The 26,740-nt window shown below is 42.5% G+C and overlaps 2 protein-coding genes across 2 annotated transcripts; one reads left to right on the top strand and one right to left on the bottom strand.

Annotated features, from left to right (window-relative positions):
- The first annotated feature begins 4,501 nt into the window (after positions 1 to 4,501).
- Positions 4,502 to 9,180, top strand: rnf224 (ring finger protein 224). The gene is made up of 2 exons (XM_071544451.1): positions 4,502 to 4,741; positions 8,824 to 9,180. The coding sequence occupies exons 1-2, from the start codon at positions 4,502 to 4,504 to the stop codon at positions 9,178 to 9,180; spliced, it is 597 nt and encodes a 198-aa protein (XP_071400552.1).
- Positions 9,181 to 11,089: 1,909 nt separating this feature from the next.
- pisd (phosphatidylserine decarboxylase) lies at positions 11,090 to 26,728 on the bottom strand. Its single transcript, XM_071544452.1, has 6 exons — positions 26,510 to 26,728; positions 24,152 to 24,253; positions 23,499 to 23,613; positions 15,710 to 15,856; positions 15,024 to 15,184; positions 11,090 to 13,846 (listed from the first exon to the last, which is right to left on the bottom strand). The coding sequence occupies exons 1-6, from the start codon at positions 26,726 to 26,728 to the stop codon at positions 13,556 to 13,558; spliced, it is 1,035 nt and encodes a 344-aa protein (XP_071400553.1). The 3' UTR covers positions 11,090 to 13,555.
- Between the last annotated feature and the right edge of the window lie 12 nt (positions 26,729 to 26,740).

Here is a 26,740-nt window from a genome sequence, read left to right as displayed (position 1 = left end):
AAAATAAAATATATATAATAAAATAAAATGTGTATAAAACTGGCAGTGGCTTACAAAGTGATGAATTCATAAATAAATTACATGAAAAGAATGGAAACACATACAAAAAATAAAAGAGAAATGAAGAAATATGTAATAAAAGATAATGAAAATTCCAGTATGTATATGAATTAATATATGTATTATGTAATATTTATAATTATTATTGTTGTTATTGTTCTGAATGATTACTAAACGATGATTGACAGATATTTTTGAGTCATGTAGAAATAAAAACGATCTAGCTAATTAAATGAATTAAGCACTATAATAAATGTAACAAAAACATCTGTTACAATATTAAAAAATAACAATAACAAAATCTAATAAATGAATTAAAAATAAAATATGATGAATAATAAATAATTCAAAATAAAAGCCCTTAGTTTAAAAAATATGTACAATTTATTATGTAATGCTAAAACGTTTTATTAATCATAAATTGTAATATTATTTAAAGTTTTATTTAATCATAAATTATTACTTATAATTAAATGCTAATGAATAATATGAATATTATGATTAATCATGTATTTAATAAGCATGTACAGAGTGTTAAAATGGGTTAAAATGCTATATAAATATTATTTATTATTTATTATTATGTAATGCGATAACACTTGAAAATAATGAATGTTTATAAGCCCTTAATGAGTTAATGTAGAGTTAATCATCAATTCATTATTATCAATGATTTATCAATTATATCTTAATAATTTATAACAAATTAGTACATCATTAGTAATGACAGTTAAATATTTGTACTTGATTTATAAGTCAAGAATACCTTTGCTAATACATCATTTATAAAACATTACCTAATGTACATGTAACTTCCTAGGCAGCATGTGAAGTCAGTATTGTTCTTAATTAATGATGAACAAATCATTTGTTGATCATTAACAGATGATATCTAAATGCTCAACAAAGTATTTACACAGGTTTTATTCATTTATTATCAAATATTTGTTAGAATATTTATTAACAATCTGTTAAACAGTTGTAGATGTTTTGCAGCCCCCAATCTAAAGTGGCAGCAAGTAACATCCATTAAACATTTGCTAATGTTTAGTAAAACATTTGTTGCCATGACTGACAAAGGAAAGACAAACAAAAGTACAATGACAATATTTTATCTCTCAAACCGACTGGATTTGACCAAACAGACCAGTGGAAAACCAAAGTGACAGTATTGTTAACATTTGCACAAACTACTGAATTGAAAACAACCCAGTTTGGGTCGTTTCCAACACAGCTGGGTAACTATTATACAGAACACATGCTGGGTTAATCTAACACAGCAAGATGGGTTGAGTATTCAGTCCAAATGTTGGTTCATATTAACTAGAATGCTGGGTTCATTCTGTCTCATAAATAGGTTATTACTTTCATGTTTCCTTACAGTAAAATCTGTATAAATGTTATTTCAATAGACTACACGTCAGCCCTAACCTTAGCTATTCAACAAAAAACATACGCCTCAACATAACTGAGTTGATAACAGCTATATCTAGCTATCCAGCTATGTAATTTCTTTAGAAATTACATTAGAAACAGGTCAGGTTGTTGGCATCGTGCTGGTTAGTTAGCTTACATGCAGTGGTTCGTCTTGTAGCTTGACTTTCATCTATACCAGTATGGTATATTTAGCAGCATTAGACCGCTTTTGTTAGCTGTAATGTAGCAACATCCCCCCACTTGCTCCAAAATGATTGTTATTTTTATGTGACCCATAAATGAAGCACAGACATGAAGAAAAGTCTTACGCTAGCACTAGCGCGATCGCTAACGCTAGCGAACGCTAACATTAGCTAACAATTGTTAAACGTTTTTGCCTCTTCATTTGTCATCATTTTGCCATTTTATTGCATATATCTGCCTAAGGTAAGGTTATGTTTAGAGTACATTTTTAGACAGGCGGGGCTCTTTGGCTTGCTGGCCAGTAACACTAAGGTTAGCTAACCTAGCTAGCCTAGCATGGACCAAAAGTGAGTGCACAACACATTAGCACATTAGTTTTGGCTGTAGTGACTTAGAAAGGTACAAAAGTGGATACACTTTTTAACTTGATTTGCCCCTGAAGTGCACAGGAGGACGAGGAGGAGGACTGCTTCCTTACAGACCTTGTTTGGCTTGTTGACAAACCAAAACTTCTTGCAGAAGTCAGCAGCTGTCACTGAGGCTGACCACTGAACTAAACCAGCAGCACAACTACCGAGCTCTATGGAAATAACCCCAAAAATGGCCAGACAGACTCTAACCAGCATTTGGGCAGATAAATAACCAGCATTTTTATTAGTGTGTGCGCGTAACTGTTCAGATCAGTGTTGCAATTTTCTTGCATACAATAATTAGGCTACTTGGGTTTTTGTGGCCACAATGTACAGCTACACAATGTACAATTGTAAGGATTATTTTCAGAACTGTAGTTTTCCACTGGTCTGTTTGGTCAAATCCAGTCGGTTTGAGAGCAGTCACGTGATTTTCTTGCAGGAAGTGAACAATAAAATATAATTACTGTCATTGTACTTTTGTTTGTCTTTCCTTTGTCACAGTCATGGCAACAAATGTCTTACTAAACATTAGCAAATGTTTAATGATTATAATTATAAATAATTTTACTTGCTGCCACTTTAGATTGGGGGCTGCAAAACGTCTACAACTGTTTAACAGATTGTTAATAAATATTCTAACAAATATTTGATAATAAATGAATAAAACCTGTGTAAATACTTTGTTGAGCATTTAGATATCATCTGTTAATGATCAACAAATGATTTGTTCATCATTAATTAAGAACAATACTGACTTCACATGCTGCCTAGGAAGTTACATGTACATTAGGTAATGTTTTATAAATGATGTATTAGCAAAGGTATTCTTGACTCATAAATCAAGTACAAAGATTTAACTAATGTCATTACTTATGATGTAACTAATCTGTTATAAATTATTAAGATATAATTGATAAATCATTGATAATAATGAAATAATGTGTAACTCCACACAAACTCATCATTAATTAATCAGTAATTCATTGTTTATAAAGGGCTTATAAACATTCATCATCATTCTATTAAAGAATAAAATGAAGGTAAAGTAGCAATTGCTTTTTTAAATTATTATTCAATTATTTTTTGTATAGTGGTTCCATGACTTATGTTATTATTGTCCCCCACCAAAGGGGGGCACTATGGATCGGTCTCCGTCCATTAGTTAGTTAGTCACACTGTAACATTGACTTTGTGCCGCTAGGGGGCGGCATTGACAGTGAATGGGGACTCAGTGGTAAAGCAACACAGTTAAAGTTATCATAGGTAACATAACAGTCTCCACACGCTACACACTTGGAGACATCAGACTGGGTTGATGTGTTGAAGTGAGAGTCAAACCTCTAACCACAAGACACTGTAGTTATTGTCCAGTTGTTGGACTGTTGTTCTGTTATTGCATCATCACTGCACTACCACTGTGCCTCAGTGTTCACTACTGATATCATATTACCACTTACTACTGTGCAATACCATATATCACCTATCATTTAGCATTTATATTATTCATAACACTCACGCTCCTGGTGTTGTGTGTTATATTGTATATTGTATTATAAATTGTATTGTAGTGTACATTGTGTAATGTACGGATTGTATTTACTGCGTATTGTAGTTCTTATATTTTGTACTGTATTGAGTAAAAACAGGACAATTACAGTTACTACATTTCAAGATAGAACTTGTAAGCCATATTCTGAGGAGAGTAGGCAACAGAAATATATGGTCAATCTGTCCTTTCATTGTCCCATACCAAAATGCAAATACAATTTCACTCATATTTCAAGTTCACTCAGCAATCACTGACAGACCCAAGGGTGAAACTACATCACTGGTGGGACAACATGTTTACTATTTGCTTGTTATGAATTGTTTTACTTTAATTAATACATAGAAATAAAAGGATTAAAAAAAATAAAATAAAAATAAAAAAGAAAATAAACTCAATTAAATTAATTTGATATTTATTTCATTGACATTTTATTTATTTAATCCATTAACTTAAAAACTGTAATGAAATGAAACTGAACTAAAATAATGAACTGAAATAACAATGGAAATAAATTGAGATTGAAATACAATTACATAATATAATATTATAGATTATAATTATTGTATTTGATATTTTTATTTCATTGATATTTTTTATTATTAGTCAATTACAATAAAAATTAATTACAATTAAAATGAATAAATAAAATAAATTAAATTGTACTAAAATAATAAACTGAAATAAAAAAAACCCCTGAAATATATTGAAAATAAAATGAAATAAACTATATAAAGACAATGATTTTTTTAAAATATAATTTTTATTCCACATTACAATTCTTAATTAATTTCCTAATATTAATTTCCCATCCTCTTCTCCTATTGGCTGAATTCCCTTTCCTCGTTTTTCCCCCAGCGAAATGACAGACGACAGAAAAAAAAAAGATGTGGAAGAAGATGGAGAGGAAGAGGAGGCGACCAATCAGCACCCCCCTCCTCCTCAGCTGCCCAGTGACCTCATCAACAGGAGGCGGGACTTGTCCTGCATTGTGTGTTTTGGCGGGTACGATCTGGGCGAGCGGTTACCACGGCGACTGAACTGTGGACACGCCTTCTGTCAGGCATGTCTCCACAGACTGGACATTGTCATCAATGAGCAGGTGACGGTACTGATTACATATAGCTGAGTATTGATTTATCATTATTTATTGCATTTAGTTAGCCTGGTACCAGACTCCTGAATTGTGACCTGCCCACTCTTCAAATTTGGTAGAGCGATTCAGAGAGTCTGGTGTTGTTATTCAAAGGCGATTTCTCAATCGGAAAAACAATTGGGCCAATCAGGCCTTTCTGGGCAGGAATAAAGTGTTGAAATCGTTCCTTAACATATTGTATTTACAAAGACAACATTCTTGGTAAAGTTAGCAAATACACCCAGCATCTGTATAACTGCATGAAAATAACATCAGAGCAGCCGGATATGTAAGTCACTAGTGATTGGTTTGGGGAAAATCAACCCCCCCACACACAGAAAACGGCTAACATGGAGGTAATCTCAGACTCAAGAATCGAGTGGTAATGAAATGGCCATTCAGTCTGAATATCAGGCTAGTATTTTGTCAAATTTTGAACAAAGCCAAAGGCAAATTTCCATTCTTTGTCTATTATTCTATTCTATTGTACTCTAATCTATTCTACGAAATTTGATTATACTCTATTGTACTCTTGTTCTGTTCTAATGTTGCTCGACCTATCGGCTGCCTTTGACACGGTGAACCACCAAATCTTCCTCTCCACACTCGCTGAGCTCGGCTTCTCAGGATCCGCTCTCTGCTGGTTTGAGTCCTGCCTCTCAGGGAGATCCTTCAGAGGGTCTTGGAGAGGGGAAGTGTCTAAATCCCACTGCTTGTCCACAGGGGAACCTCAAGGGTCAGTGCTTGGACCCCTTCTCTTTTCATTATACACCACCTCACTTGGTGCAGTGATCCGCTCACATGGCTTCTCATACCGTTCATATGCTGAGGATACCCAGCTCCTCCTGTCGTTCCCCCCAGACGACCCCACAGTCTCTGCACGGATATCGGCATGCCTCGCCGATATCTCAGCATGGATGAAGGAACGCCACCTTCAGCTTCACCTGTCAAAGACTGAGCTCCTTGTCATCCCAGCCAGTCCCTCTGTACAACAACAGATCAGTATCCAGCTCCAATCAGCTCAGCTCATTCCCACAAAGTCTGTCAGAAACTTCGGTGTCATGATTGATGACCAGCTAACCTTCAAGGAGCATGTGGCTTCTGTCGCTCGGTCATGTGGATTTGCTCTGTACAACATCAGGAAGATCAGACCCTACCTGTCTGAACATGCGGCTCAGCTCCTGGTTCAGGCTCTTGTAATATCAGCCTTGACTCCTGCAGCTCCTTCCTGGCAGGGCTCCCGGCATGTAGCTCAAACCTCTGCAGATGATCCAGAACAGGCGGAGCGTCCGGTCTTCACCCCCAAAAGAGCACATGTCACTCCGCTGTTCATCTCCTCCTCTGGCTCCCAGTCGCCCGCATCCAGTTCAAGTCCTTGATGCTCGCCTACAAAACGGCTCCGACCGACCTGAACTCCTCATTCAGGTCTACGCTCCCTCCGCCCACTACGCTCTGCCAAGGAGCCACAAGGCCCTAAGTCTCTATCCAGACTCTTCTTCTGTGGTTCCTCGTCTGCCACCACAACAAGGCCCTAAGTCTCTATCCAGACTCTTCTTCTGTGGTTCCTCGGTGGTGGAACGAGTTACCAAACTCCATTCGATCCGCAGAGTCCCTCTCAATCTTCAAGAAAAGGCTAAAGACCCAGCTCTTCAGTGAACACCTTCTCACCTGATGGACTGTGTAATTAAAAAAAAAATACTCTTTCTCTGCCTCTCTGCCTCTTGGCTCCTCTGTCCTGTTGGACCAGATCTTAGCGTCATGGCTCTTACTCTCATTGTTCTCTCCTGACTGGATCCTTGCTTGTGTTTATTAAAATCTCATGTGTACGTCGCTTTGGATAAAAGCGTCTGCCAAATGGGAAATTGTAATTGTACTCTAATCTATTGTACTCGACAGTATAGTAGAGTATAGTACACTGTTGTAGAGTATAGCATAGTGTAGTGTAGTATAGTGTAGTATCCTATGGTATCGTGTGGTTTTGTATAGTATAGTGTAGTATAGTATATTAGAGTATAGTGTACTATAGTATAGTATAGTAATGTATAGTATATTATAGTATAGTGTAGTATAGTATAGTACTATAGTATAGTATAGTAAAGCATAGTGTAGTATAGTATAATGTAGTGTAGTAGAATATAGAGTAGTATAGTAGTGTAATAGACTATAGTATAGTACGGTGTAGTATACTATACTGTGACATCCCATAAACATGCATTGGTCATGATTGTATGAAAACTTTAGGTTACTTGCGTAACCCTGGTTCTCTTTCATAGCATTCGTTTCGATGTCTCACTATGGGATATGGAGACTCCTATATTGCCAGACAAGCTTATCTCGAAGACTGACCAACAACACTCAGGTGTCGGATCACCCTGCCTGCTTCGCCTCGGAGCCGACGCTCAGAACAGCATGAGCAATAGTCGGGGCAGTGACAAATGCACGCATGAAGTTCGCACCGGACACAACAGGTGCAGCCGTCGCTACTCTGGAGAGCTAAATGGCAGAGGTTGGAAAGGTTGGATCCCCCTCACCCTGAACAGGGTGGGGGGAATCAATCAGCAACACCAGGTAACGCAAATCTCTGATATTTCCTGTGTGGAGGATATATTGGGATGTGAAAGTAAACGTCCTTCAGGTCGATGGAAGTGAACCAGTCGCCCGGGCTGTCGGAGGCAGATGTGTTTGACCGCGGAGATCTCGGCCCACACGGCCAAATCAGGCTTGTCAGATATGTCATTGTGTAACTCAGCTTGGTACACAGTGAGCATTGACATGACATTAAGCAGCCTCAACGCCACGGCAGCCACCTTATACGCCCTGTCAGTTACGGGAACCGGTCTGCTTTTGACAGCAGAGTCGGTGACCTGGACGATGCAGCCGACAGCTACATGTCGAAGGGACTGCCACTGACAGTTTGAGTCAGGGGAATGGAAGACGAGTCATCGTCGTCCTCGTTGGACATCAGCGCAGAGCCCCAGCGTTGGCTAGTTGGGTTCGGGGTTTCTTCGTCAATCGCACCAAGCTGGTGTTCTTCGGTGACGGCAGTGAGAAGAGGGTCCCTCTCAGAGAGGCTAGCTTGGCGAGCTAGGCTCTTAGCTGTAAACTGGAGACAGGAGATTCAATCGCTGCTTGGGCGTGTTTCTGCCTGAGGCAAGCGGAGCAGACCTGTTGTGTGTCTTTGCTCAAAATTTTATTCCCGCAATTGCAGAGACGAGCGCCGGTGTTCTCATCCCCTGTGGTGGGGAGCAGCTTTGCAGTCGCCATCTAGCTGGAGTAGTAAACGGGTAGCTAATACCTGGTGTGATAAGAGCCCAAGATAACCCAGGTGGAGCAAGATGGTGAGGTAGCCTGTCTAGTGAGCCGAGCTGGAGCCAGCTTCATGGTAAAGCCTGGAGAAGCTAAACCATGGCGGACAACACTACTGTTTGGAGACAGACTAGAGTGAACAGAAATCTCTCTTAACAACTTACCTAGAGAGAAGGCAGGATGAAACCCGAAGAAGCTGCAGAAAAACCAGTGCTCGGGGATGGAGTTGTGCGCTCCGTCTGTGAACAGTTAAGCTAGTTAGCCATAGCAACAGGAGAGAGATAAACTTCAGAAGCGAGAGGAGGTGACTGAATGAAGAGTGACGCAGTGTCAGTCCTATATATAGGAGGAGGGTCCTGACGCACGTCATGACTGCCAGCCTCTCAGGGCTGAAGTAGTGGAATAAATGCTTCTAAAGATACGCATAGGGGCGTATCCCATAGTGAGACATCGAAATGAATGCTATGAAAGAGAACATACTATACTGCGACATCCTGTACCGTACCATAACATACTTTACTGTGATACCTTATACTATATCGTAATATTATTGAATATTTTTTAATATTTGTACATTATTTTTTTTATATTTTCATGTTTTTTTCATATTTTTAAAAATATTTTCCATATTTGTCCAGATGTGGATCCCCTGCCAACATTATTGAATATTGTTAAATATTTTCATTGTTTTCATTATTTTTTCATATTTTCATGTTTCTTCATAATTTTTCCATATTTCCCAGATATGGATCCCGTGCCCTCAGTGCCGTCAGAATACGCCCCGGCCACGGGGCGGAGCCTCCTGCCTCGACCTGGACCTGGCCCTCTTCCTGGGGGTCAAATCCCAGCTGGAGCCCCCCTCCAACTCCTGGAGCTCCAGAATCAAAACCAGAGAGAGGGGAGAAACTGCTGGCGGCCAAGCCCAAGACAGCAAGCTCCGGCTGGGGAAGGACTTGGGCATCGCAGCCCTCCCTCCGGATGGAGACAGCTGGTCGCACGGTGGCCTGGCTGAGCCGCGCTTCCATCGCTATGGCAACTGCTGCCCGCCGGCGTCCTATTGGCTGTGCTGCTGGTTCTGCTGCTGCCGGGGGCGGGGCTAAATAAAAGAGGAAAAAGGGAGGTGTCAATTATGTTTCGTGGAGAAAATGAAGGAAATTAAAAGTCCATTTCGGGCTTTTTATGAGTTTGTTGAGGTTTTTGAGCCATTTCTTGTTCTTTTTTCTGATTGTTTGCTTGGTAATGTGGGAGGGAAGTTTGTTCAGCTCTGATTGGATGATGGAAAATTAAAATGCTGTTATAAAGTGTACATGTGGTGTTTTGTGTCTTTGTTCTGGGTTTCAGTATGCAGTATTCATTATGTTAATGAAGAATCAAAACATTAAATTACATTAACAGTAAATTGAAACTGTAAATAAATTAAAAAGTAATTATTAGAAAATTACATAAAACAAAAAATGTCACTAAATAAAAAGGTAACGCAAACTAAAAAATTCACCGAAATAAAAATGTGACCACAAGTACAAAAACAACAGAAATCTAACTGAAAAAATACATCTAAAAAAAACGATTTAAAAAAGTACAAACTAAAAAAAAAAAAACTAATTGAAAACCAAATAATAAAAAAAAATAAAATCAAGTAAAAAAAAACTAAACTAAAAAAAAATCGAGGAAAGGAATGAACTGTTAATGAGTTTGTTGACGTTTTTGAGCCTAATTTTGAGCTTGTTTGTGATTGGTTGCTTGGTGATGTGGGGAGTGAAGCTTGTTCTGTGACTGGATGATGGAATAAAGTGTTTTAGTGTTTTTTTCCAGGTTTCAGAGTGTAATGTATGGACAGAAGGGGCAGGGCTAGAGAAATGGGGGGCAGGGCATGAGTTCTGGGATGCAGTCATTATGTTAATGAAGTATCAAAATATTTATTTGTACTAAATAAATAAATAACTAAATAAAAATGTACCAAAATAAAACTAAAAATAAAAGAAAATAAATACCTTAACTGAAATTTAAATAAAAGGTAACTTAAGCTAAAAATGTAACTAAGTACAATGAACCTAAATAAATCCTAAAAATCTAAATAGAATGTAATAAAATACAAAATATAAAAAAGTGATACAACTATAAACTGAAAATGTAAACAAACATTTAACTAAATAAAAATGTGACTACAAATAAAAACACAAAAAATGAAATTGAAAATGTATATAAAAAATCTAACTAAAACCAGAAATAAAAATCAAACAAAAAACTGTAACAAAATATCTTGATTTTTTTTACTCCATCTTCTATTTCTCAATTTCTTGTTTCTTTTCCATCAATTTCCTTTTTTCTTTTTTAATTCAATAACACCTGCTTTTTTGTTTTTCATTATTTTTCTTTCCATCATTGTTCTATCATTACTCTACATACATTTGCTTAAATAGATTTTAAAATGTATAAAAACTATAATAAAAATGAATGTATTATTTTTCCAAATATGTTAACATTCTTCACATTTTTAGAAAATGTTTGGGTTTTTTTGTCGTTTTACCACTTCAAACTATAGAATGCAAAAAAATGAACTAATTATAAAACTAATGAAAAAAAATCAAACAAAAACACAAAAACTAAAAATGTACATATATCAGTGAAATTCCCATAATGCAGCATTCTGTAGTGCTATTATTACTCTTATTCCCTTATTATCTTTTAGCGTCTTAGCTCACCTTGCTAACCTTTAGCACTGCTATAAATTTGATTTCTAAATGTTAAAAAATGTTCATAACAGCATACAACATGTCTATATAATTTTATTTTTATAATTGTATTTAATTTTTATGTTTGTATTTTATTTGTATTTAATTTTTTAAATATTGTCTACAATTTAAAATTGTAGTTTGTCATCATTTTGCTGCTCCAAAACTTCTAAAAAACTTCAGTTCAGTTTTCGGCTGGAATACAAACACAAACAAGCTGAGAATAATGCAAAAACAAGAAAGAAATCTTTATTTATTAATTACATATTTTACAGTTTTTTCTCCCACAAACTACAATATAAGAAACATAAATACAAAAAAATCCACACACAATTAGTTTTGAGTGAATGGAAGTTGCTTAGAAATAGGTGGGCGGAGCTTGTTGCTAGGGAAGGGGGCGCAGTCATGAAGCTTACAGCTGATTGGACGCAAAGTTTTTGTCAGTTTTCTTTGTTTTTTTCCTGCAAGAACAAAGACTTCCTGGAAAAAAATTAGAGCGATTGTGGGGGTGGGTGGGCAGGGCTCATGGGGTTCGACTCACAACCCAATGTAAAAATTCAGTTTGAAAACAAAACAATTGCATAGTTAATAATTTGATCCCATATTTTTTATCATTAGCATTGATTCCAGGTGACTCCCAGTGATTTAGCATTAGCATCAACACACATGGAGTCACATTCACTTAGCATTAAGCATAAAATAAATAAATACAATTTTTATGCATTTCTTAGTCTTAGTTAATTTCTTAGTCGTAATTAGCGGTTAGCTTAGCATCAAATGGAGCTTATAAATGCTCTGATTGGTCCGATAGAATGGCAACAAGATATTAATGGTTAAATACAAAGAACAGAAAAAGAACACATCTTTTGCAAACTGAACAACAAAAAGGAAAAAACGTTGAAAATGATGTTTAAAAATCAACGAATTGGACGACTGACGACGAATATTCTTTCAACAACTGTTGGGAAATTGCAAAATTTACCTAAATTAATTTTTTCAGATTGAAAAACACTATTTTTGTGATTATTTTTGGTATCGTGAATTTTAACAAATGTTCACACTTTTTCTTCTTTAAAAATCCCGTACAATTGTAAAAACATTTGTTTGAAACATTTCAAAATTTGTCAAAAATGTATGGAATTTTTAAATTCATCCCCAACAAAAAAGTTTTTTTTCCAATCTGAAAGATTTTGCAAATTTTATTTTTAGGATGATTATTATGCATCAAAAATCACAAATGTTAATGCTTTTCTCAACTTTAACTGTTGAAATTTTGAAATACTTAACTTTAATTTCCTACATTTGGATGATTTCAAAATTGTTTGGGTGATCGACAGCGACAGACTGGAGAGAGAGAGATTTGGCATTGTTTACCCTTTATGGGAAAATGGCGTTATGGGAGTTCTTTCATTTTAAAAAAATCTATCTGCTTTCAGAAAAAATCTACAAATCCTCTTTCTTTAATATTTCAACAAAAAGAATACATATTTCTATTAAGGTTAACATTGGTGGGCAAGTGACAGAATGAATGGAGAGAGATGGTCCATAATGTAACATTTGCCACTTTCTGCCCCGAGCCGCATGGGAAGAAGGGCACTGGGATAAGATGGAAAGAGAGAATTTTCATTTCTTTTTCTTTCATTTAACATTTTCACAAAATTTTATGATTCTCAACTTTTATCTGAATTTTGAGCATTCATATTTGTAAGATGAATATGGATCAGAATTGCAATTTAAATTTTTTTTGGAGGAAAATGTTTTAGGTTTTTTCCCAAAGACAAAAAAGTAAAAAAAAACACTTTGTTTTTCACTGAGAAAAATGTTTTCTTTGGACAATAGCGAATTTCACTGACTTTCTCTTATCTGACATTGAAATTAATTAATTAGAATAATTAAAATTCATTTTCTTTTCAAATTTAGCCAGATTTTTGTCAGAATTATGAAGCGAGAGTTTTCAGTGTCCATAATATAACATTGAATGGGTGAGAGACATTGGGATAAAATGGAGAGAGAAAAGAGAGAGGGCGAGAAACAGAGAACAAATGAATATACAGTTTTTTGTCTTTTTCGCACCTCCTTTCTCCTTTTTTCTCCTCCCCCTCTCTCAGCCAATCTCTCTCAGCCCTCTAAATTTCTAATTCTTGGACTTTCACTTGCTTTTTTCCTCCTTTTCCAGAAAAACTCCGCAAACTTCTCCCTTTTTGACAAAAAAACGTGACTTTCACCTCCTTTCTCCCTTTTCTCTCCTCCGTTCTCCTCTTTTTCTCCTCCCTCCATATTTCCAAATCTCTTTTCATCTCTTTTCTGAACTAAAATTTCACCAAAAACATTTTTTCTCCTCCTTCTCCGTCCCTCCATCTTTCCTCCTCTTTCTCCTCCTTTCCTGTCCAGAAAAACATTCAAAATAACTCCAATAATAACCCCCCAAAAAATCATCTTAGTGTCTTTCTGGTGCCTCCTTTCATCTCCTGTTTCTCCTTTCTCCTCCTCCTTGCTCTTCCCATCTCCTCCTCGCCTCTCGGCCAATCAGAGGCGAATGAGCTCCTCGCGCACTCTGATTTGCTGGATTTTGTCTTCCACCTCCTGTTATTCTCATTTTGTCTCCTCCTTTTCCAGAAAAACTCCTCAAATTTCTCAGTTTTTGGTGGAGGTATGTGTCAAAAATCAGTTTGTCTTTTTCTCGCCTCCTCCTTTCTCCTTTCACCTCCTCACTCCTCCTGCCTCCTCCTCTCCTCTCAGCCAATCAGAGGCGTCCGAGCGCCTCGCCCACTCTGATTCGCTGGCCCGGCCGCAGGTCGAAGGCGAAGTCGTGCGGCGCCTCGAACAGGAGAACGATGGTGGATCCCAGGTTGAACTCTCCCAGCGCCTCCCCTTTCTGCAAAGCCACGCCTCCTTTTGACGCGCTTCCTTCCTCTCCTTTGGCTCCGCCCCCTTCCTGGACGATAGCCTCGTTCTCAGCCTGGTTGCCATCGGTAACGTAGCTGCGGTCGTTGTAGGAGCCTTTGTTGTAGCGAGGAGCGTTGGTGTGGAGATCCTGAAAAGAGGTGGATAGGAGAGAGGAGGTGAAAAAAGGGGGGAGGAGGTGAAAACAGGAGGTGAAGGGAGGAGGCAGGAGGAGAAAAGAGGTGAAGAGGAGGTGAAAGGAAGACAGAAGAGGTGAAAAAGGGGGGAGGTGGTGAAAAGAGAAGGTACATTTTAGTGAGGGAGGAGGTGAAAATGAGAGGAGAAAAGAGGAGGTGAAAGTAGGAGAGGAGGTGAAGAAAAGGAGGTGCAAAGAGGAGGTGAAGGGAGGAGGAGAGAGGAGGTAAAATAAGGGGGGAGGATGTGAAAAGGAGGAGAAAAGAGAAACAGGAGGAGAAAATGATATCACAAAATAAAAAAACAAAATTAAGATTAAACTAAGTAACAACGACCAAACAGAACTCAGATGAGCCTGAGTTTCTGTTTCTAGACCACAGACAGTAAAGCATCAGCAGCCTGAAGCAGTGACATCACACTCTGATCCTCTCCACAGAATGAAGAAAGGCATTCCACCCGGATATTATTTTAAATTTTGGAATTATTAAGTCTTCACCTATTAAATATGTATTTGTCTGCTTTTCAAAAAGGCTCTTTTGGTAGAGATGCAGCTCGTTACTGTTAAAAACTTTACTGAATGCTGAATATTAAATTATTCTCTAAAACCTTTGCATGTAGACTAGAGAAATATTTATCAAGGGTTACCAAGGCTACACAGACAAACCGGAGGTCTTGTTTCTGCTAACTGGAGCTAGTCTGACCTGTGGAGGCGGGGGGGCACATGTGACGGATTTTAAAACAAATTACAAATTAATATTGAATTACTACAAAATAAAACCATAAAAAATGACACACACATCCTCCTGAATCTGCTCCTCATGTCCAAAATAAAAGTACTACAAAATAAAATGACTACAAAACAAAATGACTACAAATTAATATTAAACTACTACAAAATAAAACAAAAATTGAGACACCTCCTCCTGCACCTCCCACCTCCAAAATAACACTACTACAAAATAAAATGGCTACAAAACAAAATAAAATACCACAAAATAAAATGACTACAAATTAATATTAAATTACTAAAAAATAAAAAGAATTGACACACACCTCCTCCCACCTACAAAATAAAACGAGTACAAAATAAAGTATGACTACAAAAGAAAATGACTCCTCCTCCTGCGCCTCACCTGGTCAAAATAAACCCGGATGGAGCCGACGTTGGTGGCTCCCACCGCCGTCAGAGAGAAGAAGCCGTGCTGCCATTGGCCGGTGAGAGCGACGCGTTCGTTAAGACAGAAGAGCTCCTTCACCCAGCGAGCCACGCCCGGGTTCACCGACATCAACGAGCCTGAGGGGGGGGGGGTAGTTTTGTGGAATTTTTAAACATTTGGTGGAATGGTGGCTCATTTTGGTGGGAAAAACAAAAAAAAAGACAGAGGAGGTGAAAAAAGAGGTGAAAAGAGGGAAAAGAGGAGATTACGAGAAGTGAAAAAGAAAAACGAAAAAAGGAAAACACTAAAAAAGAAAAAAGGAGATAAAAGAACAAAAAATGCAAAAAGAAGGAAAAGGATAAAATGAGAAAAAAGTGAAAAAAGAAAGACGGAAAAGGAAAGGAAAAAAGAAAAACGTAGACAAAAAAGAAAAATGAGAAACTATGACTAAAAAAAGGAGAAAAAAGCAGAAAATATAAAAAAGAAGAAATAAAGCAGAAAAGGAATAAAGGGAGAAAAAAGAAAAAAATGGGAAAAAAAACAACAAAAAAGACGCTGAAAAAAGGAGAAAAAAGAGCAGACAAAAAAAACTAAAGAAAAACGAAAAAAAAAAAAAAAAATCCATATTAAGTCGAACCCAAACAGGAAGTGACATCACTCACCAGGAAAGTGTCGTCTATGCTCCACCTTCCAGTCTGTCGGCGAATGAAATCGATGATAATCTCCAGGAGCCAGATACACAACGCAGTGGAACAAATCATGAGAGGAGGAGGAGAGGAGGAGATCTCTAAAAGAGGAGGAGGAGGAGGCTGAGAGAGACAGAGAGAGAGAAAATGACAAGAATTAGAAACGGAGGGAGAAGAAAAAGGCAAGAAATTATAAAAGAAATGACAAAAAACATCAAAAAACACCAATAAACAAAAAATGTCAAAAACTGACAAAGACCAAAAAAACACAAAAAAAACATTAGACAGTAGGAATGAATGCAGAGAGAAAGAGTCTCATTTTATTTTTTTAACCTTTATTTAAGCAATCTCATCGAGACTGAGATCCGACCAAGACAGACAGCAGTTCAGTTAACAGACAGACAGACAGACAGACAGACAGCAGTTCAGTTAACAGACAGACAGACAGACAGCAGTTCAGTTAACAGACAGACAGACAGACAGACAGCAGTTCAGTTAACAGACAGACAGACAGACAGCAGTTCAGTTAACAGACAGACAGACAGACAGACAGACAGCAGTTCAGTTAACAGACAGACAGACAGACAGCAGTTCAGTTAACAGACAGACAGACAGACAGCAGTTCAGTTAACAGACAGACAGACAGACAGACAGACAGCAGTTCAGTTAACAGACAGACAGACAGACAGCAGTTCAGTTAACAGACAGACAGACAGACAGACAGCAGTTCAGTTAACAGACAGACAGACAGACAGACAGACAGACAGACAGCAGTTCAATTAACAGACAGACAGACAGACAGACAGCAGTTCAGTTAACAGACAGACAGACAGACAGACAGACAGACAGACAACATGCAGCACATTACAGACAAGAACAACCAAATCACATGAATGAACATCAGAAATCACACTGAGGCAACAATAACAGGCGAGTCAACAGAGTCCAGGAGCTCAGCGGGAACAGAGGAGCTAAACATCCACAACCTGACGCTCCTGCAGGTCCAACAGGCTGGATGGTCTATCTAAACATGGAGAAATGATCAAATCCACACAATCCAGATTAGTGCAGCGAGCCTCTAAACGAGCCGTTTGGACTTCCGTAACTTTGTGATGTCACAAAGGTTCGCTCATTATCATTTTTGTAAGAAATAATAGACTAACAAAGAGTTTTTTTCAAAGCGGTTGAGCGGTTGTCGTTGTTTATTACCGGAGAGTTTTAGTCTCTCTCTCTATATATATATATATATTCATTTGTAATGTCTCTCGCCCAAACCAAGTGACTCGTTTGTGAAGAAACAAGATTTTATGAGAAAAAAACTAAATTTTTGGCTGTTTTTGGGGTGAATTAAGATAAAATTAAGATACAATTAAGTCGGGCTGGGCGATATGGCCTAAAAATTATTTTTTTCTTAAAAACAAACTAAGTGTATGACAAGTATATGAAACAGCGTCTGTAATGTGTTTCCATCGGGGCTCCATGTCATGTGATGCCAGGGGAACATGATGCTGTCAGGTCTCTCTGCGTCTCTGAGCACCAACAGCTGTCCACCCTGCTGCCTGTCAGAGGCTGAAGACATCCTGCTGCCTGAAGACATCCTGCTGCCTGTCAGAGGCTGAAGACATCCTGCTGCCTGTCAGAGGCTGAAGACATCCTGCTGCCTGAAGACATCCTGCTGCCTGTCAGAGAGGCTGAAGACATCCTGCTGCCTGTCAGAGGCTGAAGACATCCTGCTGCCTGTCAGAGGCTGTAGACATCCTGCTGCTGCCTGTCAGAGGCTGGAGACATCCTGCTGCCTGTCAGAGGCTGAAGACATCCTGCTGCCTGAAGACATCCTGCTGCCTGTCAGAGAGGCTGAAGACATCCTGCTGCCTGTCAGAGGCTGAAGACATCCTGCTGCCTGTCAGAGGCTGAAGACATCCTGCTGCCTGTCAGAGAGGCTGAAGACATCCTGCTGCCTGTCAGAGGCTGAAGACATCCTGCTGCCTGTCAGAGAGGCTGAAGACATCCTGCTGCCTGTCAGAGGCTGAAGACATCCTGCTGCCTGTCAGAGGCTGAAGACATCCTGCTGCCTGAAGACATCCTGCTGCCTGTCAGAGAGGCTGAAGACATCCTGCTGCCTGTCAGAGAGGCTGAAGACATCCTGCTGCCTGTCAGAGGTTGAAGACATCCTGCTGCCTGTCAGAGAGGCTGAAGACATCCTGCTGCCTGTCAGAGAGGCTGAAGACATCCTGCTGCCTGTCAGAGAGGCTGAAGACATCCTGCTGCCTGTCAGAGAGGCTGAAGACATCCTGCTGCCTGTCAGAGGCTGAAGACATCCTGCTGCCTGTCAGAGGCTGGAGACATCCTGCTGCCTGTCAGAGGTTGAAGACATCCTGCTGCCTGTCAGAGAGGCTGAAGACATCCTGCTGCCTGTCAGAGAGGCTGAAGACATCCTGCTGCCTGTCAGAGAGGCTGAAGACATCCTGCTGCTGCCTGTCAGAGAGGCTGAAGACATCCTGCTGCCTGTCAGAGGCTGAAGACATCCTGCTGCCTGTCAGAGGCTGGAGACATCCTGCTGCCTGTCAGAGGCTGGAGACATCCTGCTGCCTGTCAGAGGTTGAAGACATCCTGCTGCCTGTCAGAGAGGCTGAAGACATCCTGCTGCCTGTCAGAGAGGCTGAAGACATCCTGCTGCTGCCTGTCAGAGAGGCTGAAGACATCCTGCTGCCTGTCAGAGGCTGGAGACATCCTGCTGCCTGTCAGAGGCTGGAGACATCCTGCTGCTGCCTGTCAGAGAGGCTGAAGACATCCTGCTGCCTGTCAGAGGCTGGAGACATCCTGCTGCCTGTCAGAGGCTGGAGACATCCTGCTGCTGCCTGTCAGAGAGGCTGAAGACATCCTGCTGCTGCCTGTCAGAGAGGCTGAAGACATCCTGCTGCCTGTCAGAGAGGCTGAAGACATCCTGCTGCCTGTCAGAGGCTGAAGACATCCTGCTGCCTGTCAGAGGCTGAAGACTAGGGCTGGGTATCGTTGAAACATTTTCGATACCAGTACCGGTACCGATACCTTGACTTCGATACCGGTTCCTGAACGATACTTTTTTCGGTACTTTACTCTCTCTGTAATAATAAAAATGTAATTTCAGCTGTAAAAAATAAGTCCAAATTTCTCAATTTCAACATTGTTATTTATTTAGAAAATTTTACACACCACACAAAATAAAACCCTAAAAATAAAATCCCTCTCCCTTTAACAATGAACGTGGTCACTGCCCTGTAGCATTCACTGACTCTCTGGCGGGGTAACGACGTCTTCTGCACCAGGGTGAAGGGTGTAAGCTCTGTGGCTCTCACTGTGACACGAGGGCGGGGTCAGAGTGGGACAGGGTGACCTGTCAATGAGCGCAAGAGTGTAAACAACACGACTCATGAGCTGATGATAGTGACAACGCTAGTAAAAACGCTAAGCTAACGTCAGCCAAGACAATGAAAAAAGCCCAGTTATCTCCAACAACAACTTATCCAACTAGCTAATTAATTACCTGAACATGTCGATGATTTCGGCGTCCGTGGAGGGTTCAACTTCTTCGGCGCTGGCTGCAGGCGTGTTGCTAACGTTAGCTGCAGCTGCTGCGGGGGACTTGGCTAGACTAGGCTATCAAATACAGTAGGATACACTCTTCAGCTTTTAGAAATATTTTGTGTTTGACCAGGCGTTTCCTCAGGTCAGACGTGTTCCCATGGCCAGCTTTGCATTTCGCATCACAAACATTGCAGCGAGCGTTGTCTGCGTCAAGTTTTGAAAGTGTAACCACACTTGGGGCCGCTTTCGGCTCACCATCGCCCTGACAACAAGCAACAAGCTGCAGGGGTGACGTAATCTCGCTCTCAGAGTCTCGCTCTCTCTCTCTTTCTCTCTACTCGCTCACCCAGATGCGCTCTCAGGTACCGAAATTTGGCACCGATTGATTTTACGTGAATCGGTACTCGGTAGTACCGACGTAATTCGGTCGGTGCCATAAAAGTATCGAAGTTCGGTACCCAGCCCTACTGAAGACATCCTGCTTCTGCCTGTCAGAGAGGCTGAAGACATCCTGCTGCCTGTCAGAGGCTGAAGACATCCTGCTGCCTGTCAGAGAGGCTGAAGACATCCTGCTGCCTGTCAGAGAGGCTGAAGACATCCTGCTGCTGCCTGTCAGAGAGCCTGAAGACATCCTGCTGCCTGTCAGAGGCTGGAGACATCCTGCTGCTGCCTGTCAGAGAGGCTGAAGACATCCTGCTGCCTGTCAGAGAGCCTGAAGACATCCTGCTGCCTGTCAGAGGCTGGAGACATCCTGCTGCTGCCTGTCAGAGAGGCTGAAGACATCCTGCTGCCTGTCAGAGAGGCTGAAGACATCCTGCTGCCTGTCAGAGGCTGAAGACATCCTGCTGCTGCCTGTCAGAGAGGTTGAAGACATCCTGCTGCCTGTCAGAGGCTGAAGACATCCTGCTGCCTGTCAGAGAGGCTGAAGACATCCTGCTTCTGCCTGTCAGAGAGCCTGAAGACATCCTGCTGCCTGTCAGAGGCTGGAGACATCCTGCTGCTGCCTGTCAGAGAGGTTGAAGACATCCTGCTGCCTGTCAGAGGCTGAAGACATCCTGCTGCCTGTCAGAGAGGCTGAAGACATCCTGCTTCTGCCTGTCAGAGAGCCTGAAGACATCCTGCTGCCTGTCAGAGGCTGGAGACATCCTGCTGCTGCCTGTCAGAGAGGCTGAAGACATCCTGCTGCCTGTCAGAGGCTGGAGACATCCTGCTGCTGCCTGTCAGAGAGGCTGAAGACATCCTGCTGCCTGTCAGAGGCTGAAGACATCCTGCTGCCTGTCAGAGGCTGGAGACATCCTGCTGCTGCCTGTCAGAGAGGCTGAAGACATCCTGCTGCCTGTCAGAGAGGCCGGAGACATCCTGCTGCCTGTCAGAGAGGCTGGAGACATCCTGCTGCCTGTCAGAGAGGCTGGAGACATCCTGCTGCCTGTCAGAGGCTGAAGACATCCTGCTGCTGCCTGTCAGAGAGGCTGAAGACATCCTGCTGCCTGTCAGAGAGGCTGGAGACATCCTGCTGCCTGTCAGAGAGGCTGGAGACATCCTGCTGCCTGTCAGAGGCTGAAGACATCCTGCTGCTGCCTGTCAGAGGCTGGAGACATCCTGCTGCTGCCTGTCAGAGAGGCTGAAGACATCCTGCTGCCTGTCAGAGGCTGAAGACATCCTGCTGCCTGTCAGAGGCTGGAGACATCCTGCTGCTGCCTGTCAGAGGCTGGAGACATCCTGCTGCTGCCTGTCAGAGAGGCTGAAGACATCCTGCTGCCTGTCAGAGGCTGAAGACATCCTGCTGCCTGTCAGAGGCTGGAGACATCCTGCTGCCTGTCAGAGAGGCTGAAGACATCCTGCTGCTGCCTGTCAGAGAGGCTGAAGACATCCTGCTGCCTGTCAGAGAGGCCGGAGACATCCTGCTGCCTGTCAGAGAGGCCGGAGACATCCTGCTGCCTGTCAGAGAGGCTGGAGACATCCTGCTGCCTGTCAGAGGCTGAAGACATCCTGCTGCTGCCTGTCAGAGAGGCTGAAGACATCCTGCTGCCTGTCAGAGAGGCTGAAGACATCCTGCTGCCTGTCAGAGGCTGGAGACATCCTGCTGCTGCCTGTCAGAGAGGCTGAAGACATCCTGCTGCCTGTCAGAGAGGCTGGAGACATCCTGCTGCCTGTCAGAGAGGCTGGAGACATCCTGCTGCCTGTCAGAGGCTGAAGACATCCTGCTGCTGCCTGTCAGAGAGGTTGAAGACATCCTGCTGCCTGTCAGAGGCTGAAGACATCCTGCTGCTGCCTGTCAGAGAGGTTGAAGACATCCTGCTGCCTGTCAGAGGCTGAAGACATCCTGCTGCCTGTCAGAGGCTGAAGACATCCTGCTGCCTGTCAGAGGCTGAAGACATCCTGCTGCTGCCTGTCAGAGAGGTTGAAGACATCCTGCTGCCTGTCAGAGGCTGAAGACATCCTGCTGCCTGTCAGAGAGGCTGAAGACATCCTGCTTCTGCCTGTCAGAGAGCCTGAAGACATCCTGCTGCCTGTCAGAGGCTGGAGACATCCTGCTGCTGCCTGTCAGAGAGGCTGAAGACATCCTGCTGCCTGTCAGAGAGGCTAAAGACATCCTGCTGCTGCCTGTCAGAGAGGCTGAAGACATCCTGCTGCCTGTCAGAGGCTGAAGACATCCTGCTGCCTGTCAGAGGCTGGAGACATCCTGCTGCTGCCTGTCAGAGAGGCTGAAGACATCCTGCTGCCTGTCAGAGAGGCTGGAGACATCCTGCTGCCTGTCAGAGAGGCTGGAGACATCCTGCTGCCTGTCAGAGAGGCTGGAGACATCCTGCTGCCTGTCAGAGGCTGAAGACATCCTCCTGCTGCCTGTCAGAGAGGTTGAAGACATCCTGCTGCCTGTCAGAGGCTGAAGACATCCTGATTCTGCCTGTCAGAGAGCCTGAAGACATCCTGCTGCCTGTCAGAGGCTGAAGACATCCTGCTGCCTGTCAGAGGCTGGAGACATCCTGCTGCTGCCTGTCAGAGAGGCTGAAGACATCCTGCTGCTGCCTGTCAGAGAGGCTGAAGACATCCTGCTGCCTGTCAGAGGCTGGAGACATCCTGCTGCTGCCTGTCAGAGAGGCTGAAGACATCCTGCTGCTGCCTGTCAGAGAGGCTGAAGACATCCTGCTGCCTGTCAGAGGCTGGAGACATCCTGCTGCTGCCTGTCAGAGAGGCTGAAGACATCCTGCTGCTGTCTTCAGCTGCCAGACTTCAGACAAACAGACGGCGCTTCGCTCGGCTTCAGACGTCACAAAACTGAACCTCGTCCAAACGCTCCTCACCTGGAGCTGTGCTGCTGTCTGGACACTGTGTGTGTGTGTGTGTGTGGGGGGGGGGGGGGGGGGGGAACCTCGCCGGGCGTTATCGCCTGCAGAAGCTCAGGGGAGCGGTGAGGCCGACTGACAGAGATCTGTGCCGTATTTACCCAGGTAAGGATCTGAGGCTGAGGATCTGAGGCTGAGGATCTGAGGCTGAGGATCTGAGCCTGAGGATCTGAGCCTGAGGATCTGAGCACTGCTCAGGTTCAAAGTGATCAGTAAAATCTTAAAATCAATTCTTAACTGAACAGGGAGCCAGTGGAGAAAAGCCGGGATTGGGGCGATGTGATGTCATCTGTTAGAACAGTAAGACATATATATATATATATATATATATATATATATATATATATATATATATATATATATATATATGTATAGAGAGAGAGAGAAAGAGAGAGAGAGAGACAGAGAGAGCCCGCCCCCAGCCATGCAGGACAGCCAATAGGGAGATGGTGTGCCGTGACATTTCCTCCCTCCATAAACAAAAAAAACAAACTTGACACTAGACTAACATTTAATGATCCTTATTTACAAGGTTTTTTTTTCCTTTCTCGTTTTCAAAAAACTTTATCACTTTTCCTATTTTCCATGTAAAATACTTACTAAGCCTACTCAAAGCTAAAGGAGAAAATTCCTCACAAGGGTCTACGATCCATCATGTAGGCTAACCCAAAAAAAAAAAACAGGAATAAAAAGGAGAAGAAAAACAAGGTGAAGAAAGGAGAAAAGGAGGTAGCAAAAGTAAAAAACAGGAGAAAAACGAGTAAACAATGAAAAGAAACTGAAAAAAAAAAGTAAAGAACGAGGAGGAGGAGAGGAAAAAGAGGAGGAGTAAAGAGGAGGTGAAGGAGAAGACTCACAGTTAGAGTGTGGACCCAGGAAGCTCTCCAGACTGTAGGTGACTCCCTTCACCTGCTCCACCTCGCTGTTCACCACTCTGCCAAAGTGGAGGATCTTCCCGTCAGCCGGGCTTATCTACATACAAACAAAGATAGGAGAAATACTGACTGAACGTTTACATTAAAAAAACACTTAGAACACTGAGTGGAATGTCTCAAATATCAAAACAAAGTGGAACATCTTCTCTTTGACCAGACTGACTGAAAAAAGGGAAAAAATAGATAGGTGAAAATTGCAAAAGAAGTAAAAATAAGTGTGCCAAAAATAAAAAAAAAGGAAGCTGAAAACAAACAAAAAAGAAAACAAACATTCAAAAGTAGTAGTATTCAAAATGCAAAAAAGCAAAAAAGAAGCAGACAAACAAAAAATTGCAAAAAACAAAAATAGAGGAAAAAAGCAAAAACAACCATTGCAAAAATCACAAAAAAAAACAGCAAAAAAAGGAAAAAAATTGAAAAGAAAATGCAAATTTGCAAAAGAACAAAGCAGAAAAAAATGCAAAAAAACGCAAAATAAAATGCAAAAAAGTGAAAAATGATAAAGTATGGATGAGTGTTACAGGAGGAGGAGCAGAGGAGGAAGAGGAGGAGAGGAGGAGAAGAAGAGGAGTTACCAGGCAGGAGGAGGAGCAGAGTGGTCTGGCTGCAGGTTTCAGTTTCCTTCTGAAAAACTCTCCCAGGTTCCTGTAGTGATGCAGATCCTCCACCGCTGCTTCCTATTGGACCAGACACAAACAGGAAATGCTCACACATTGGTCCAGAGAGAGAGAGAGCGAGAGAGAGAGAGAGGGAGAGGGAGAGGGAGAGAGAGAGGGAGAGAGAGGGAGGGAGAGGGAGGGAGAGAGAGAGAGGGAGAGGGAGAGGGAGAGGGAGAGGGAGAGGGAGAGAGAGAGAGAGACAGACAGAGGAGAGACTCACTGGAGGAGACACCCAGAGAGAGACTGCTTGGAATACCTACCAAAAACACCCAACTAACTCTAACCACACAGCCTCTACTGACAAAACTGAAACAAACAGAAAAAACACCAGTAGAATATTTTCACTGTTGGCAAAAATAAATCAAACTTATAAACAAAACTAAATGTTTCCAAAACCTTAAAACAAATTACAATTTGGCCCAAATCTGATCAGGATCAGACAGCCAGACAGAGGAAGCTGCTGACCATGTACAGGAGAGACCAGCTAGCGGGGAGAGACCAGCAGCTAGCTATAGAGACAGGCAGGAGAGACCAGCAGCTAGCTGTAGAGAAGAGACGGGCAGGAGAGACCAGCAGCTAGCTGTAGAGAAGAGACGGGCAGGAGAGACCAGCGGCTAGCTGTAGAGAAGAGACTGGCAGGAGAGACCAGCGGCTAGCTGTAGAGAAGAGACGGGCAGGAGAGACCAGCGGCTAGCTGTAGAGAAGAGACGGGCAGGAGAGACCAGCAGCTAGCTGTAGAGACGGGCAGGAGAGACCAGCAGCTATAGAGACGGGCAGGAGAGACCAGCAGCTAGCTGTAGAGAAGAGACGGGCAGGAGAGACCAGCAGCTAGCTGTAGAGACGGTCAGGAGAGACCAGCAGCTATAGAGACAGGCAGGAGAGACCAGCAGCTAGCTGTAGAGACGGGCAGGAGAGACCAGCAGCTGTAGAGACGGGCAGGAGAGAACAGCAGCTATAGAGACAGGCAGGAGAGACCAGCAGCTAGCTGTAGAGACGGCAGAGAGACCAGCAGCTAGCTGTAGAGACGGGCAGGAGAGACCAGCAGCTAGCTGTAGAGAAGAGACGGGCAGGAGAGACCAGCAGCTAGCTGTAGAAAAGAGACTGGCAGGAGAGACAGCAGCTAGCTGTAGAGACGGGCAGGAGAGACCAGCAGCTAGCTGTAGAGAAGGGCAGGAGAGACCAGCAGCTAGCTGTAGACGGGCAGGAGAAACCAGCAGCTAGCTGTAGAGACAGGCAGGAGAGACCAGCAGCTAGCTGTAGAGACAGGCAGGAGAGACCAGCAGCTAGCTGTAGAGACAGGCAGGAGAGACCAGCAGCTATAGAGACGGGCAGGAGAGACCAGCAGCTAGCTGTAGAGACAGGCAGGAGAGACCAGCAGCTAGCTGTAGAGACAGGCAGGAGAGACCAGCAGCTAGCTGTAGAGACAGGCAGGAGAGACCAGCAGCTAGCTGTAGAGACAGGCAGGAGAGACCAGCAGCTATAGAGACGGGCAGGAGAGACCAGCAGCTAGCTGTAGAGACAGGCAGGAGAGACCAGCAGCTAGCTGTAGAGACAGGCAGGAGAGACCAGCAGCTAGCTGTAGAGACGGGCAGGAGAGACCAGCAGCTAGCTGTAGAGACGGGCAGGAGAGACCAGCAGTACACATCAGGAACACAGAGCTCACAATAGAGAACTTTCAAAATCTCAGCATCAACAAAAAAATGTTTCTCCTGCTTGGAGAAAATGTTGAAACAGTAGAACTCTGTGCTCAGTATGTGATGTCATGGTGATGTCATGAGGATGTCATGATGATGTCATGATGATGTCATGATGATGTCATGCCATAGTCTAAGAAACACATCAACTCTGTAAACTCTTTCTTTAACTTTGCTTTTTTTGTGATCATCACTGTCACTGTTGTTACTGTCCAGAAATATTCTGTGATGAATCTTTATATTTAATATGCAGTTTATGAGACGCCAACCTGATCAGAGGTCAGTGAGACTGTTGACGTCTCCTCAGATAAAGCAGGAGGATCTGCTGCAGCTTCACATCCTGAGGTCAGATACGGTCAGGCTGCCGTTCGGTCGCTCAAGCTACAGGATCACTGAGGCGGCAGCCAATCACAGGCCAGTCACATGACCAGTCAGGTTCCCGCTCTCTTTAAGAAATCATTTTCCAGGAGGTTTCTTGACAGTTCAGGACAGCAGCTGCTCACAAACGCTCATATCATTTACCGGTAGGCCAAGTGTTGACACATTTAACCCCAGTTTATTCCTCCTTTTTTAATGATGCAGGGTTCATGATGAAGAGTCTCAGGTTCATGATGAAGAGTCTCAGGTTCATGATGAAGAGTCTCAGGTTCATGATGAAGAGTCTCAGGTTCATGATGAAGAGTCTCAGGTTCATGATGAAGAGTCTCAGGTTCATGATGAAGAGTCTCAGGTTCATGATGAAGAGTCTCAGGTTCATGATGAAGAGTCTCAGGTTCATGATGAAGAGTCTCAGGTTCATGATGAACCTGTT

Source organism: Centroberyx affinis, unplaced genomic scaffold (assembly GCF_046629955.1).
Source record: "Centroberyx affinis isolate AG114_WGS23_722 - 3 ecotype Tasmania unplaced genomic scaffold, CSIRO-AGI_Caff_v1 ptg004583l_1, whole genome shotgun sequence".
NCBI classification, from domain to species: Eukaryota; Metazoa; Chordata; class Actinopteri; order Beryciformes; family Berycidae; genus Centroberyx; species Centroberyx affinis.
The sequence above is the reverse complement of the archived record's forward strand: the minus strand, read 5'-3'. Positions and strand labels throughout refer to the sequence as shown.

Bases quoted from the DNA above. Each gene is read 5' to 3' on its own strand.
- rnf224 (XM_071544451.1), top strand. From the start codon at position 4,502: ATGACAGACGACAGAAAAAAAAAAGATGTGGAAGAAGATGGAGAGGAA. The intron at 4,742-8,823 runs GTGACGGTACTG...CATATTTCCCAG, and splicing joins ACATTGTCATCAATGAGCAG to ATATGGATCCCGTGCCCTCA.
- pisd (XM_071544452.1), bottom strand. From the start codon at position 26,728: ATGAACCTGAGACTCTTCATCATGAACCTGAGACTCTTCATCATGAAC. The intron at 15,857-23,498 runs GTGAGTCTTCTC...TGTCTCTCTCAG, and splicing joins CCTGGGTCCACACTCTAACT to CCTCCTCCTCCTCCTCTTTT. The intron at 13,847-15,023 runs GTGAGGCGCAGG...ACCTCTTTTCAG, and splicing joins TCCGGGTTTATTTTGACCAG to GATCTCCACACCAACGCTCC.